The sequence below is a fragment of the Carassius auratus genome, chromosome 45 (genome assembly GCF_003368295.1).
Source record: "Carassius auratus strain Wakin chromosome 45, ASM336829v1, whole genome shotgun sequence".
NCBI classification, from domain to species: Eukaryota; Metazoa; Chordata; class Actinopteri; order Cypriniformes; family Cyprinidae; genus Carassius; species Carassius auratus.
In genome coordinates this window covers 15864495-15880444 of record NC_039287.1, presented here as the reverse complement: position 1 = coordinate 15880444, position 15950 = coordinate 15864495, and the positions used below count along the sequence as shown (strand labels likewise).

The window sequence follows — 15950 nt, the reverse complement described above, 5'->3', positions numbered from 1 at the left end:
TAGTTTTTAATGCATTAACAAATACAGAAATAATGTTAAGGAATTAATGTTGTAAATATGGATACATAAACATTATGAATGCAAACATTAAATATAAAAAATATGACATTTTAAAAAGTATGCACAAAAAAATATATATATACAAATGTCATCTGGGTGATAGATTTTCTAACAGGTTGCTCTACCTTATTAACTCTTTAGGATGCATGTATAACTTAAAGGTATATTAGTACCTAAATGGTAAATTTTTGCAACTTTTGAAAAGGTAAAAGGTACTGCCCCATTGATAGCTTTTATACCTTTTTTCTAAGAGTGTGCTGTTGTAATAATTACAATTTAAACGTAAATGCTGCACAGAGTTTTAACAGCATGTTTGTATGCATTTATGCATTCGACTGCCTAAGGAATTGAACTCATTAGTTCGGGGTTGCCAGTGCATTCTGGGCTGTAGGAACATACATGCAGGAACTTCATTCTTGGCTTATGATGTAGAACAACTACAAGTACGTTTCAGAGTTAAAGTACGTGATGACTATACTTAATAAAATACTCCCAAAATGTGTTATGATAAAAGAAAATGGACATTAATTGCTTTATTTTGATCTTACGCCATTACTATTCTTTCTCCCAATTGCTGACCCATATGGACAGGATATTATAGGGTTACATGCAGGATACAAAACCAACACCTCTTACACAAACACTGACAGCCCTTCTACATCTGTACACACTCAGAAAGGTAGCATTTTGCAGATTTCTACAACAGTAAATCAACAATCTGCTACCCTGCTCTTCTAATATCATCAATTCCATGCCGGATTTTCTCAGTGGTCTCAATCCATGTCTCTGCAGCCCAACACATCACACAGATATGGACTGAATCACAGGATATATCCTTCAGTGCTCACACACACACACACACACTAAAATATTATATTGTGCTTTCACTATATTAAACAGTTGTTTACAACATTTTATTGCATTTTAAATGGCACCGGCATCTAATTTCATGCAGTAACCAATTCTGTTCCATGCAGATTTTGTGCCTCATCATCGATAATACATACCGGAGGCTTGTCTCTCAAGCAACAAACTGTTAGCATATTGCTTAAACTGCTGTATCTCTGAAACGACACCTTCTAATGGGGTGATATGTGTATGGTGGAGAGGTAGGCCTGCTCTGGGGATGGCTCGGTCTGTTCAGCATGAGCAGGATGTGAAAGGACCTCCCCCAGCAGCAGCGGCAGCAGCTCAAGCACAGAAACTGGGTCAGACGCACAAAAAAAACCCCACTCAGGCAGTCAGCCTTAGCTCCAGAGTGATGCTGTGACACTGCTAGCATTTTCTCCACAATAAAAAAGCAACACCTTTTAGAAAACGTCAGAAAGTCTTACGCTTTCAAGGCCAAGCAAACGATGGACTGAATTATGGAGATGAACGGACTGGAGATGCCCATGCCTTGGCAATTAGTTTTCCTATTGCTATTTATGATACAGTTGTGGATTATGTATGCAAACAGACACGGCAGCTTTCAAAATGAGATCTTGTCAAGGCAGCTTAAATTAAAAAGGGGGGTTTAAAAGACTTCAATTTCAGTTATATTATCAGTTTGGCTGCATATATGTTTTTACTTAAAATGACAATATATTTCTTAAATGGAATTGTAATAAATGTACAGGCTGAACTGACTCGAGCTGAATAATGACTCCAAATCTAAACAAGACAAAAAAGCACATACGCAATAGTATTTCAGTTAGTACAATGGTGTGTTGTGAAGTCCTGCGATGGCTTTTTGACTCCTTTTCGACTCCTCAAACTTAATGTGCTTCCATGACATATCTGACACAGAGTTAGTAAATTAAAACACTTCACTGTGAAAACATTTTAGTGATGAAATTGCCCATATTTTGCTGCTAATCATCTAGTATATTTATTTTTAATTGATTATGTAGACTGTATGACTATTATGTACTTAATGCATTACACTATGCATTATGCATTACACGCAAAATCTGCACATTGTCCCCCTAACCCTAACCCAAACCCTAAATTAAATACAGATTGATATTTTAGTTCAGCTTCTCAAACTTATTTTGTTCAGTCTTCTCAAGACTTTGGTGGCAGCCGCTGTTCTCTCTTGCCTTGGGAGTGTGTTTCAGTTCAGGATCTTTTTCAACTCTCTTGTGAGAAGTGAAGTGAACCGACGCTGTTTCGTGCGATTGACTGTTCACTGCAGATGCCACACATTTTTGGATTTGTTTGGCTGCTCTGAAACTAGCTTTGTGTATCAAGATACAGGCTTCAGGAATGTAGCTTTGTATATGCAGTTTGATAGCCAACATGTAATATATGTTTCAGTGAAGATTCCTCCTCACTCTTCATCTTTTGTGTTCCATAGACAGTCATAGAGGTTTAAAACAAGGAAGAGGTTGATGCGTTTAGTGTATTGTTTTATGATGTTTCCTCTCTTGATTTGTATCGTGCTGAACTTCCTGTTCACTTCCACCCCAGGAGCGTCCCATCACGGCCTCATCTCAACCAGCAGCACAAGATGGCAACCGTCCTTTATTAAAGACTGTGTCTCGAGCTGAAGCTGGCACTGGCCCAAACTGCATTTAGAACAAGGCACGGTGTCGCTGATTGCATTTTTCCTAATTAAGCCTCGTCTGACCTTGGCAGAGGCAAATCATTAGATTCTCATTTTAATAATCACACCGCAGCGCTTCTATTCCACTGGGTCTCTGACGGCACTGGAGCAGTCTTTAAGCTCTTCTTAATTTTCTTGTTTACAAGAGGACCTAACTTTATAGCGAGTAAGTAATTGTGTCGGTGGATACGATGACATAAATGACTCTCTAATTTAAGCCCTCTGTGTGTGTTTGAAGAACACTATTGCTTTGACTATTAAAGCTACTTGTGTTTTCATAATCGTTTGATGTAAGTGCATATTTTGGCCAACTTTATGGTCTATTTTGGCTGTTTTGTTCAGCTGCAGCAGAGGACGGCGCAATGATAACACTATCACTGAATTACCTGATCAGTTTTAATATCCTAAGTAATAACTATGGTTGCCTAGTAGTCTGTTTTACACATTCAAGCCACTATTTAAGGCATGGATCTATTTTAATCTTAATTGAAACTGTTCTCAGATAGTGTGGAAATTCATACAAAAGAAACATGTTTTTTTTTTTCCCGTTGCAAGTATGAAGAGCAATAGTGAAGAGATATTTGTGGGGTTAAATATGGATTTCTTGACCTTGACGTCCTCTAGATGCTTGTATTTTTATACATACATATTGTGTGTGTGTGTATGTATATATATATATATATATATATATATATATATATACCTTTCTGAAAAAACAGACCTAAACATTGGTGTATTTTACAGGTGTATGTTTGTCCACACTGAGAAAAGCCTTGTTTACATTCATGGTGTGAATCTGTCGATATTCTTAATATCGCAAATCATTTGTAAATTATGCAGAGTTTTATGATAATTCAAGAGGACTTCTAGGAAACTGACATAAAATAGTTTGGCTAAATGTAATATTTTTACTAACTAAAATGCATTACTAAACTTGAGGTGTAGAGTGCTGACAAACGTGATGTTTTTGCCAACAGCTGTTTAAAAAATATAAATAATAAGCATTAACTAAAGAGAATGTACAAAAAGTGTTTAAAAAGGGCAAGAACTGATCAGCCTACACCTTTTTTGGTCATTATGTATCTTTTTAATTTATCATGAAAAACTGTGCATGAAAAACAAAATCAAATTTGTTGTCGTTGTTGGCTAAATTATATATATATATTTTTCTTTAAGTGAATTTAGTGACATGAATTTATCTAGAAATGTATTCTATCATGTGCAGTTTATACTTATGGAATAATAAAATTTATCCATCTGAAGTGAGCTACATTTATAATACACATTTTAGAAATGTTAAGAAAGTGTTTTTATCTTCCCATTCAACATTTTTATGCGATATCAAAATGTGCATAAAATGCATCACTAGATCTTTACTGAATAAACTGAAGTTGTGCATTTCAAAGACAAGCACTATATTGAACGATGGCTTTAACTTCATTCAGTAATCATAAAACATGACAGATGAACTCATTTGCATCTCGAGTCATCTTGATTTCAGTATCTTCTTAAATGTTATGCAAAGAGACTTTGAACGGTCATAGAAAAATATAAATTAATAGATATTAAAAAATATAATACACTGTTCACTTAACTCTGAAATCACTTTTGCATATAACATTTGTTGTTTACTCAAATTTAGTCAACATTAACTCAATAAAGTTTTGTCATTTTTTCTTTTTTTTTATGTATTTCTGTAATATTTTGCATAATATTTCACACTCTGAAATTGGACTGTAGTTCCTATGGTCTCTCTTGATTAATCTCAGTTGGAGATTTGTAATCACGTGTCTATTAAAGAGATGAGTTGCTGTTTGTAAGAAGAGCATTGAAGAAAGCTATGGGCCTGGGCTGAAATGTCTGCTCACTCTTTTCAATTTTTTTTTATTTTAAATCACAGTGCAAATCTAAATCAAAATAATGATAATAATAACAAATCAATAAAAGAATAGATGTTTTTGATAGACATTTGCTGTCTGGTTATCTCATTTTAAATGTGTATGACTTTCTTCTGTGGAAATGATGTGATTATGATTATTTTTCATACACTGAAAGTCAAAGGGGTCCAGAACCACACTGGACATGTGGGTCAGTAACTGATGACAGATGGATGTGTCTGTCGTGGTGTTTGCTCTGTGTAAGGCAGACCTGGTCTCAATGCAGATTATTAAGCAGTACTGCCCTCTGCTGAGAGCACACAAACTGTACATTGTGCTTTAATAAGATTTGGTTGCATGCATTTAAATCAATAGCCCATATTGACACATTAGTAAATATCTGATATTTGTCTAATATTTCTATTCAGTTGTGGCTTGAAATGCTTTCATTTCCCACTCAACTCCTAATCTATTATGTAAAAATACAATAAAAAATACATACAAAATATAATACATCACTTTTATGATAACCACAATCCTAGTTTTATAATGAAGGGGGGAAAGCTTCTTTAAAGGGAAGTAATTCTTATTGAGTGGTTTGGCATAATCTTCATTATTATTTTCTTTTGAAAGGGTTCTGTTTAAATCTAATAATCACTTGAGATATATATATATATATATATATATATATATATATATATATATATATATATATATATATATATATATATATTAGTGCTGTCAAAATTAGCGCGTTAACGCATTCGATTAATTTGAAATATTTAACGCGTTAAAAAAAAATAACGCAATTAACGCGGTTGCAGTTTTTTTTTATTTCCAGTTGTGGCCTATGTGTGTTCAACGTGCAAAGAAATATGGATAAGACCAAGGAAGGACTTTTAGACGGAAAGTTTCAGTATAAAACTCTGCCGGATTACTCTTCAGTCTGCCACAAGAAACATTACTCTTCATTTAGTCTGCCACAAGAAACAGCAACATTAAAATAACGAAATAATTGTGTAGCGGAGTATTTTTTGTACACAGTGCCGCGAACTGTCAATCACTCCTGTACGCGTTCTTCACTGTCCTCCTCACAGCTGCAACAACTTGCGCTCTCTCTCTTCATCAAGCTTTAAAACAAAAAGGGGACAAAAAGATCATATTGTCTTTGTGCATAGGCTATAGATTAATTAGATAAATGAATATCTAAATTTGTGCCTTGCCGTCTATGGTATTTTTTTAGAACTTAGAAAAAAGATGCTGCAGCCAATGAGCAGCCAGCGGGGGCTGCAGGACGACTCAACCTCCGCAGACAGTTTTTAATGTTTATCAGACAATAAATACTCAAGATTTTGCTTTAGTATAACTCACAACGAGTTTCACACACCTTCTCCGGCCACGTTGAGTTGTTGACACTTAACAGTGGGAAAAGCGACACATGCGCTATTCACTTGTATAACTTAAGGGTGAATGGGTAATGTAGTTACTGCTCTGGGTGGGATGAATTAGGAATAGTGCATTGTGAAGGGCGCTCTGAAAATCGGCAGTGCAGGTAAAAGATTAAAACCTCTATTAAAACAGATGTCCAAATGAGCGTACCGGTACGCTACAAGCACGTTCTGGGCGCACGGAGAGGTGGCGGTACGCTCAAGAGCTATATTTGGAAGTGGCAGTACTGAGTATGGGTGCATACTGGCCCACTTAAAGCACTGGCAATGACTATACTTTGGAATTTTTTTTGCAGTCCACTTAGAATTCAACATGGAAATCATTTTTGTTTTTTATTGGCATTGATTGTTTTGAAATTCAAATGGTACTTACATGCCTGTGTTTTTATTTCTGTAATAAATATGGCTTTCAAGCCAACAGTTAATTTGGAGGATATTGATGGTTTATTGCAGGTATGTTGTTTACATGAGAAAATCTGTGTTACAAGTTAAACAAAAATTCCAATAAACAATCATATTTTGAATTTAAATAGTTTCTTTGTCTTGAGTTTACATTAATTATTGACATTTTACATTTACATATCCAAAAAGTTTCAGTCTTTTAATTGCGATTAATCGCGATTAATCGCGATTAATTTTAAAAAATTGTGCGATTAATTAGTTAATTTTTTTTAATCGATTGACAGCACTAATATATATATATGATCAGTTAAACCTTTTTGATTTTTTTCCCCAAAAAGCACACACTCTGTGCTCAAAAAGAGGCTAAAGTTCAAGTTAGATACCATTTCCAAAGCATTTTTTTAAAAAATCACACATGCAATATGAAATTTATGGATATTGTCATATTTTTTCCATAGTGTGATTTTTGTTGAATTCTATTAAAACCAGTTAGATAATTATGGTAATAGGAATGGAACATTTACAAAAACTAAAAACATTAAAAAATGCACTGTCACTGTTTCTCAGTTGACAGATAATAATGTTAGAATGTATGATTTCAATTGTTGTTTTCCTTTTAGACCACTCTGGACTAAGGTTTATACCCACGTGTCAGAGATCTACAGGGCATGCGACTCAGTGAAGGTTTGCATATTGCAAGACGAGAGCCTTGGATCTCAGGATAATTACTCGAAATCCTGCATCTGTATTTCCATGACAAGTTGTAATATTCTCAAATATGTACCGACAAGCACATGGACACACGCTAAACAAAATCATTAAACAGGAGGAGTGTAAAGGTGTCTTTACAGAGCTGAGTTAAGGCTGCTCAGAAATCTCTATATGGATGCAATGCAGCATAAAGGCAGACTTATTATACATGTACATATTTACCATTTCAAAATTCTGCTTACAGGTTGAAACAAATATCATTCAGTATTTGGAGGAGGAGCAGCAGCTATGGATTATTCTAAATGTTTACTACTAAATGTCTCTATAATATTTAATAGTAGCTTCAAGCCTTTGTTATTGTGGGATACCATCTTTTATAAGCAGTTGATAGAAACTTTTTGTAAATTGAACCACAATGTGATTATGCAGTAAATATCAACACAATTGCATCCAATAACTTAATTTAATAGTGTTTGCAACTTCAAATGCAATATAAATAACATTTTCGGTTTATTTGTGAGCTGTATGTTGTTATCTATTTATGTAGCAACAGCAATGATAATAATAACAACAATAATGATAATGACAGAATGGTAAACGCAATATTTTGACCAAATAACCCAACAAATTAGTTATTCTACAACCCAATTTAATGGTTAAATCAAATCACAAAACACTGAGGAACCATGCCTTCTTCCAGACAATCGAAAATATTATGAATACAGATTATTTTGTAATATCTGCTTATTATATGGTTAAATACCAAGCAGATAAATGGACAATAATAATAAGATAAGTGGCCATTGTATTTAACTGCAGAAAGAGAGAGAACATAATGGCTGTTCCCAGATTTCTGTACGTTTAGCTCTTTTATCCATACGAACTTTGACTTCTTGATATTTTGATATTAACATCTTTAACTATCTTTTTTATTATTCTCATGTAAGGTGCAGTCTGACATAAATTAGGAACATTTCATAAATATGTACAATTAGGACAATGGTGTGCTGAGGCTCTTTTTAGAGTTTTTAGAATCAATAAAAGAATTTATTGGGTAAATTTTTTAATGTACCAAAAGGCAAAGCCAAATAAAACTGATAAAACAGATGAAATATAAAATACAACAATAGTTTCAGTCAAAGGTGTAATCAGACGTGTATCTCTCTCAGCAATCATATCATCAGTCTTTTCCCTCGAACTTAACATAGTTTAATTCATATTCAGGTAAATGTATGAAGTAAAACAAAACAATCAATAATAATTTGGCTAAACAAGTTGCCTGCTAAAAAGCTAAAGAAATCAAAATAGATATAATTTATTGATTAATTGCATAATTATCACATTTATCAACAAACTGTTACTTTGTGCATCAAAAATATGTAAGGATTTTAGTAGAATGATTTCAATATGAACGCCAAGTTGTGAACAAATGGGTTCTGAGGTGAAAAGATAAATCTAGGGAACCAGAAAAAAAAGTGTGAGAAGATTTTAGATTAAACTTTTGATTAAATTTATAACCTTTATTGCATGCATCATAAACAATTATTATTATTATTATTATTATTATTATTATTATTTATTTATTTATTTATTTTTTACTTCAGAATGCAGTAGAAACTGGGCGCACAGTTTAACGTGGTTGAAAAACATCAGGATTCGAATTGTATCTTGATCAGACATAACAACAAAGGTACATTTACAATAAAAAGCGTTTTCTGTACATCCTTATAAAACTGGTAATTACAATTATATCACATGCTGCATGCATTCCAGAAAGCAGTATTTAGCAAATATTAGATGATGGTATTATTTCTTACACTTTACTGTTCAAGTGGCGTGTATGTCCTCCAGGCCTGCGGGGGGCGCTAATGCGGCTGTAATGGGTTCACTGACGCAGAAGCGTCGCTGAGAAGAAGCAGAAGAAGACGCGCTGGAGATGGCCGCTTCCATGTCGTGAATGTGAAGACTGACAAAGATTACTATTTTATCCAACTGCTGAACTCGTCGAAATCATATTCGAATCATATACCATACCGGTAAGATTACTGAGCAGTTACATATATTTATAAAATCCAGAATAAGTAATCAATCGGATCTTTGATTAGCGGATTTGAAAGCGCTTTACTCCCACTGTCAAAATGTATCGAGGGATAAAAGAACAAACTGTTCTTTTCGCATAAACATCACATTTACTGGATAAACAAATACGTATAATACATAATATAATACTCGCTCTGAGACATCGGGTAGATGTGATATTCAGTGTGGTCTGTAGCTGATGAGCTTACGAAACAAATGATTCACATAGACTTTAAATAGAACTTTAAATATTGTACCACTCACGAGATCAACGGTCTCGAATATGATGTTATTAATTGTTATTTACCTGACATTAACAATGGTACATTTAGTTATCAGACGGTCATTCGGATTTCATGAAACCAGTCAAGAGCATGTCTGCCCATAGAAATGATTGTTGTGCATTCTTTTTTCATGTAGTTTAGAATTTAGTTGTACAAAATAAAATCATTTTTAGTAATTATTACCTGGAAAAAAAAGCGTGCTACTTGTTTTTTGTTCATATATATATATATATATATAACGTTAGTGAATCCAATAAGATTATATCCGTAAGTTCCCAAGCAGAAAATTTATTGATAATTATGTGAATTGAAACAAAATTATTTTAATGGTCAGCAGCTTTACTTAAATTACAATTTGGTTGTGAAGTGTTCTTATCTGTCAAAAAATTAATAAATGTTACAATGAGGGGAAATAAAAAGATTTTTGCAAATGCTTAATGTGTACTAGACATGTTTTCATTAGATTTTTTTTCTCACTCAGCCTTATACCATGGTATGGCATTTTCTACAATTTCCTTCACATAATATTATCTGAAATTATCACTGATAACAGGGTCCAAAAAAAAAAAGGAAATAAAATAAAGGTAATACATGGTACTTTTGTGATCAGTATTGAAATCCAGAGTTGTGTTGGGTGTTAATGTCTGTTAATGTCATGTGGAATGGAAGTGTCAAGTCACGTTTATTTATGTAGTGCTTTATACAATGCAGATTTTAATAAATGGTAAAATAACTGCATTAATGTTTCAAACTTCAATCTCAACTTTAAAGCAGCTCTGTGGAAGAAAGCAGTGTCATTATTCAGCTCAACTGAGTTCAGTGTTGATTCAGTTCAATGCTATAACATTATCAATGTCGCAAAATTCATGAATTATTAAATGTAAACAGCTTTAATGAAGACAGTAGTGTCCGCATCCAGCTTAATTGAGTTCAGTGTCAGTACAGTCCAGTTGATAATGTTTTCTGAACAGTAGCATGTGTGAAGTTAACAGGTATTTAACTAGCTGATTTCCTCAGGCTTCTGCTGTACACCCCTGCTCAACTATTGCTGTCCAACGGCGGACTGATAGTCCAGACTGGCTTCAGCGGTCACTTCCTCCCAAATGAAGGACGGCAGGGAGAACTCGAACACCGCTGCTGGAAGTTTTGCCACAAATCTGGACCACACAAAGCCATGCTGGTACTGGGACAAGAAGGATCTGGCCCACACCCCGTCCCAGTCCGATGGCATGGATCCAGCCATAGAGGCCCGGTACAGACGAGAGGGAGCCCGCTTCATTTTTGACGTCGGAACGCGTCTGGGACTGTATCCTTTTAATACTGCCATGCCATTTAATTACTTGCCATGTGTAGTTTCAGTTCAGATTTATGAATATTGACAGGATTTTGATCTTCTCCTTAACCAATTTGTAAGACATTATGACACTCTGGCAACTGGAATAACATACTTTCATCGTTTTTACATGTTTCACTCTTTCAAACCGTTTCCCAGATATGTAAGTGCAGCACGCTCTTAAAAACTCAGATTTCATTTATAGCGCTTTCTTTTCGTCCTACCATATAATGCTCAATGGCCTACAGTGTTTATAGGCTCATTTGTAATTTTGATGGCCTTCATGGAAAATATTTTTATTATATTGCTGTTAAACGATTAATTGCGATTAATCGCATCTAAAATATAAATTTGTGTTTTCATAATATATGATAATACATACATAATTATTCATATAAAAATACAAACACATGCATGTGTGTATCGTATCGTATCGTGATTAATCGTTTGACAGCGCTAGTTTTTGAATGATGAGAAAGCATTTCTTTTGTGGCAGGAGGGGCAAAATAGGGACTGATTAAACGCGTGTCTATGTGAAAATGTTTCTTGCATTAGCATGCAGCACACTGTAAATTTAATCGCATGAATTAATTTACGTTTCTTTCTACAGGTGACTGGGGCTTGTTGTCTTTTCTTGGCTGGTAAAGTGGAAGAAACCCCCAAGAAGTGTAAAGACATCATTAAAACGACTCGCAGTCTGCTCAATGACGTGCAGTTTGCGCAGTTTGGAGATGATCCGAAGGTTTGCAACCCTTTCACCACACAAACTCTCTTTCTAGTGACGATCCTGCCGATAAACGTGACCGTGTTTCATCGAATCTCTCCACAGGAAGAGGTCATGGTCCTGGAAAGAATTTTACTTCAGACAATCAAGTTTGATTTACAAGTGGAGCACCCCTACCAGTTTCTGCTGCGCTACGCTAAACAGCTCAAAGGTATCACTCGGTTTAAGATCGAGTTTTAAGTTTCATTTTGAATTGAAGAAATGTCCAATTAAGTTGATTCCTTTCCAAATGTTACTCTGTCATGTTTAATTTTACAGGTGACAAGAACAAAGTTCAGAAGCTTGTGCAGATGGCATGGACCTTTGTCAACGATAGGTTTGATTGAATTATTTTTTTTATTAATGATTACCAACATTGATACTTTATTTTTATTATTATTATTTTTATATATATATATATATATATATATATATATATATATATATATATATATATATAAAAGTTCTGCTATTGCCAGCCATGCATATAATTGTTACTATAGTAAACTAAACTTATAAAAAATGTTTTACTTAAAAATAAACATTAACTGAAATAAATTACAATTATTTAAAAAAAAAATTCAGCTAATTGAGATAATTTTCATTTAGTTTAACTTGATGTACTAAAATATTTAGTTAACCTTGACCATAAAGACATTTAACTAAAATTGAAATTAAAACAGAAAGTGCGAGTTCAATTTTTATATATATATATATATATATATATATATATATATATATATATATATATATATATATTCAGTATATGTAACTGTAATAGTATCTCTGATATTAAATATAATACTGATGCGTCTCTGTCTCTCTGTAAAACCGTTGGCTAAAATGCTAAAATGTAAAAATGATCAAATTAAAATTATTAAATACAATTAAGAGACATTGTGATTTTGTTCCTCATGATGGCTCAATCAATGCAAGAAATATTCCTCATAAGTCATGAAGCTTCATAGACTAGTAATGGTAAATATATTTGTATGTCTTCTTCTCGTTGAGGGACAACAGTGATGGACCAATTATTAATCTCATTTAAAACCAGTTAATTTTGAACATATTACTTCAGTGTTATGTTTGTGTGTGTATTTCCAGCCTCTGCACAATGTTGTCCCTTCAGTGGGAGCCCGAGATCATAGCCGTGGCAGTCATGTACCTCGCCGGCCGCCTGTGTAAGTTTGACATTCAGGAGTGGACGTCTAAGCAGTCGTCTCGCCGCTGGTGGGAGCAGTTTGTGCAGGATGTCCCGGTGGAGCTGCTGGAGGGTAAGAGACCTACACCTCTTCATCAAAAGAATGGGAACATTAACATTACACTGCTGTCTTCCAGCATTCATGATCTCTTCCCTTGTCTTGCGCTCTTCAGACATCTGCCACCAGATTCTGGATTTGTACTCTCAGGGCAAGCAGCCGATACCCCAGCAGCCTCAGATACTGGAGAAAGAGAAACCACCGCCCCCTCCTGCTGCTCAGCCGGGCCAGTCGGGGGGGCAGAACCCACCTGCTCAACCTCCCGCCAAAAAAAACTCCCCCCAGGCCAGCCCAACCACCAAGATGAAACGACAACATGTAAATAAAGCATTCACACTCACCTGTGACCCAAATTTATTCAAGTCACCTTTGTTTTGTTTTTATTTGACCGGGAATTTGGCTATTAAAACTGAATTAATGTTTTAAAGTTGAACTCCCATTAAAGGCATAGGTTACCCAAAAATAAAAATTCTGTCATCATTTACACATGATTATATTGTTCAAAACCTGTATGATTTCCTTACATCTTCAGAACACAAACCAAAGCATGTCTTTTTTTATTTATTTTTTAGGAACAAAAAATGTTTTTTTTTTTTAATTTTAACTTTTCAATTTTTGGATGAAATATTCCTTTAAATTGTGGCTTTTAAATAACTGTACAGCTGTGCAATCGAACAATCTCAGAACTCATGGTAGATCTGTAAAAAAAAAAAAAAAAAAAAATCAGTTTCTTGAAGTAGAAAACTGAGGTTTTTATGTTTTATTTTGTCCTGTAGGTCTCTCCTAAAGACGAACCTAAAGCTCCAACAGGTAAATCACTCTGGACGTTTTTATAGTGTCATAATAATGAATCCCGATCGTGAGATTCTGATTTTCCTGTTGTATTAAGTGCTAATATCTCTCTGTGTCTGAAACAGAGCAGGTTGGGTCTAAGATTCCTCGCCTGGAGAGTCCTATGCCCCCTCTTCCTGTGTCCCAGCCCCCAGGTGAGGCTTTCTGTGTTTTAAAATGGGCAGCAAAATAAATGATCAACCCTAAACTTCTGAACAGTAGTGTATATACTTGTAATGCAATGATGCTTGCTATAATAATAATAAGTAATTGATGCTGTAACAGTGTCTGCTCACACAGACCGCAAGCCTCCGTCTGTGATCCCGGCTCCTCCCGCTGAAGCAGAACCGGCCGCATCAGCTGACATGGATCCAGCACAGGGCCCGGCTCCTCCCCTGCCCCACGGGGCCCCGCCCCCTCTACCTCACCGCCCCCCACCCCCTCCTCCCTCCAGCTATATCATGGGAATGTCCACGTCCAGTTCCTACATGTCGGGCGAGGGATTTCAGAGTCTGCAGTCCATGATGAAGACCGAAGCGCCCTCTTACGCGCCCATGCCCCCTTCATTTGGGCTCCCGTACCACCCGCACGTCTATTCACATGCAAACCCCCCGCCTCCAGGCCCTCCGCCCCCAAGCTCTTACCCTCCTCCCAATCTGCCTCCGCCCACCCCATCTTACCCCCCTCCAGGCTACAACCCCAGCTACCCCCCTCCGCCCCCGCGTATGCCACCAGGGCACACTGTGCCCCCTCCTGTAATGGGCTTACCACCCGCTGGGTACCCACCTCCACCCGGCCAACCTCAGGTGCCCCTGCCGCCCCACGGCATGCCGCCTGTGGCAGGAATGAACAGAGGGGCATGGATGAGATGAGAGGTGATTAAATCAGTCCTTCACATCTTGTTTAGGCCCATGATACAATATACAGTCTGTATCAGCTTTCTATGTATTCTGATGCAGGATTCACAGGAAGGGACAGACATTTCAGCCGCCTGGGTTTAAAGGGATATTTCACCCCAAAATGAAAAACTGGAAAAAAAATATTCACTGTTCCTCGTGTTGTTCTTAACCTGTATGCAAAAACAAAAAGGACCAAAAACACATCTAAAAAAACTAACCATACGATTTGTGATCTATGACTTTCTGAAGTCGTATTATAGAGATGTTTTTAGCTTTTTACAAAGCTTTTTTATTATATGGTTTCAGATCTCAAGTAGTAGGTGTTACTTCCTTTTCTGGTTATGAGTTGTTTTTTTATGAAAAGATCTGACATGATGTGAAGCTTCATAAAATAAAAACCACAGGTTTGGAATAGCATGAGGGTTTTCTGTTTGGGGAAACTGTCCCGTTAAGTTCATTCACATCACCACTTCCCTTCCAAACCCATTTCTGTGAATTAATAATGCTTTTTTTGGTTGTACATATGATTTATTCTGTATTCTCTTTAGAGAACCTTATTTCAGTTTTATGTATTCATTCACCTTTGGCATTGCTTTCTAGTTGGTGTGTTGCAGAATTCATATTATTTTCATCGCAACAATAGGTGAAAATATCCCACAAATCATCCTTAGCATCCTTTTATTCAGAAGCATTTCTGGCATCTTTGACTGACCTGAGATCAGTTCTGTTGATTGATTGGACATGTGAGTTCCAGTTTCCCGTATATGTGCCTTAGATGGGTTAGTATTTAATCAGAGAAGGACTTGCTATGCTCAGTCACCTTGTGTTTACCTGTTGCTGTTTTTTAGGCAGATAATAAAAGTCTTTTCCCCCTTGTGCATTTCCTGAATTGTCTTGTTTATATTGCATCACTGTCATGCTATCAATCATCAGAGAAAATAATTGTCTTTAAAAAAAAAACCAGATTCAAATATAAGTGTGTTTTAATAATAATAATAATAAAAACATTCAAATACACAAGGTTTAAAATTGATATGGTTTCACAAGAGAATATTGTGGTATATTGTCGAAGTTGCCTTCTGGATGGAAAGATTAAAACATGTTTCCCGAAATATAAGCCATAATACATTTCTAAAATGAATTCTTTATTAAAAGTTGAATTGCATTAATAAACTACATTATACTGTGTAATGATAAACAGGTCTTTAGTTAAAATGTATCAATGATTAAGTTTTATTCTTATATTTGCATTAATGTGTTAACTACTGATCTGTTCGTGATTAATTTATTATTGAATTTAAAGTGTTGTTCAGTCAGGCTTTCTATTAACTTGGATAGGTTATCAGAAAACACGTTTACTTAATAATTCGAAACTTAATCATTTGACAGCACTAATATATGTTTCATATACAGCACA

The 15950-nt window shown here is 35.3% G+C and overlaps 1 protein-coding gene across 2 annotated transcripts; it reads left to right on the top strand.

The window, feature by feature from the left end:
- Positions 1 to 8970: 8970 nt before the first annotated feature.
- On the top strand, positions 8971 to 15413 carry LOC113063416 (cyclin-K). Of its 2 annotated transcripts, none has more exons than XM_026233787.1 (11): positions 8971 to 9121; positions 10466 to 10754; positions 10863 to 10944; positions 11392 to 11523; positions 11611 to 11716; positions 11824 to 11881; positions 12649 to 12818; positions 12919 to 13121; positions 13580 to 13613; positions 13721 to 13789; positions 13935 to 15413. In XM_026233787.1, exons 2-11 carry the CDS (start codon positions 10552 to 10554, stop codon positions 14504 to 14506), a joined length of 1629 nt encoding a protein of 542 aa, XP_026089572.1. In that variant the 5' UTR covers positions 8971 to 9121; positions 10466 to 10551; the 3' UTR covers positions 14507 to 15413. The 2 variants fall into 2 exon arrangements, with proteins under 2 accessions (XP_026089572.1, XP_026089571.1); XM_026233786.1 differs by having other exon boundaries at positions 13920 to 15413.
- Positions 15414 to 15950: the final 537 nt, after the last annotated feature.

Excerpts from the sequence above, each read along its gene's own strand:
- LOC113063416 (XM_026233786.1), top strand. The coding sequence starts at position 10,552 with ATGAAGGACGGCAGGGAGAACTCGAACACCGCTGCTGGAAGTTTTGCC. Across the intron at positions 13,614-13,720 it reads CGAACCTAAAGCTCCAACAG|AGCAGGTTGGGTCTAAGATT; the intron begins GTAAATCACTCT and ends TGTCTGAAACAG. Across the intron at positions 13,790-13,919 it reads TCCTGTGTCCCAGCCCCCAG|TGTCTGCTCACACAGACCGC; the intron begins GTGAGGCTTTCT and ends ATGCTGTAACAG.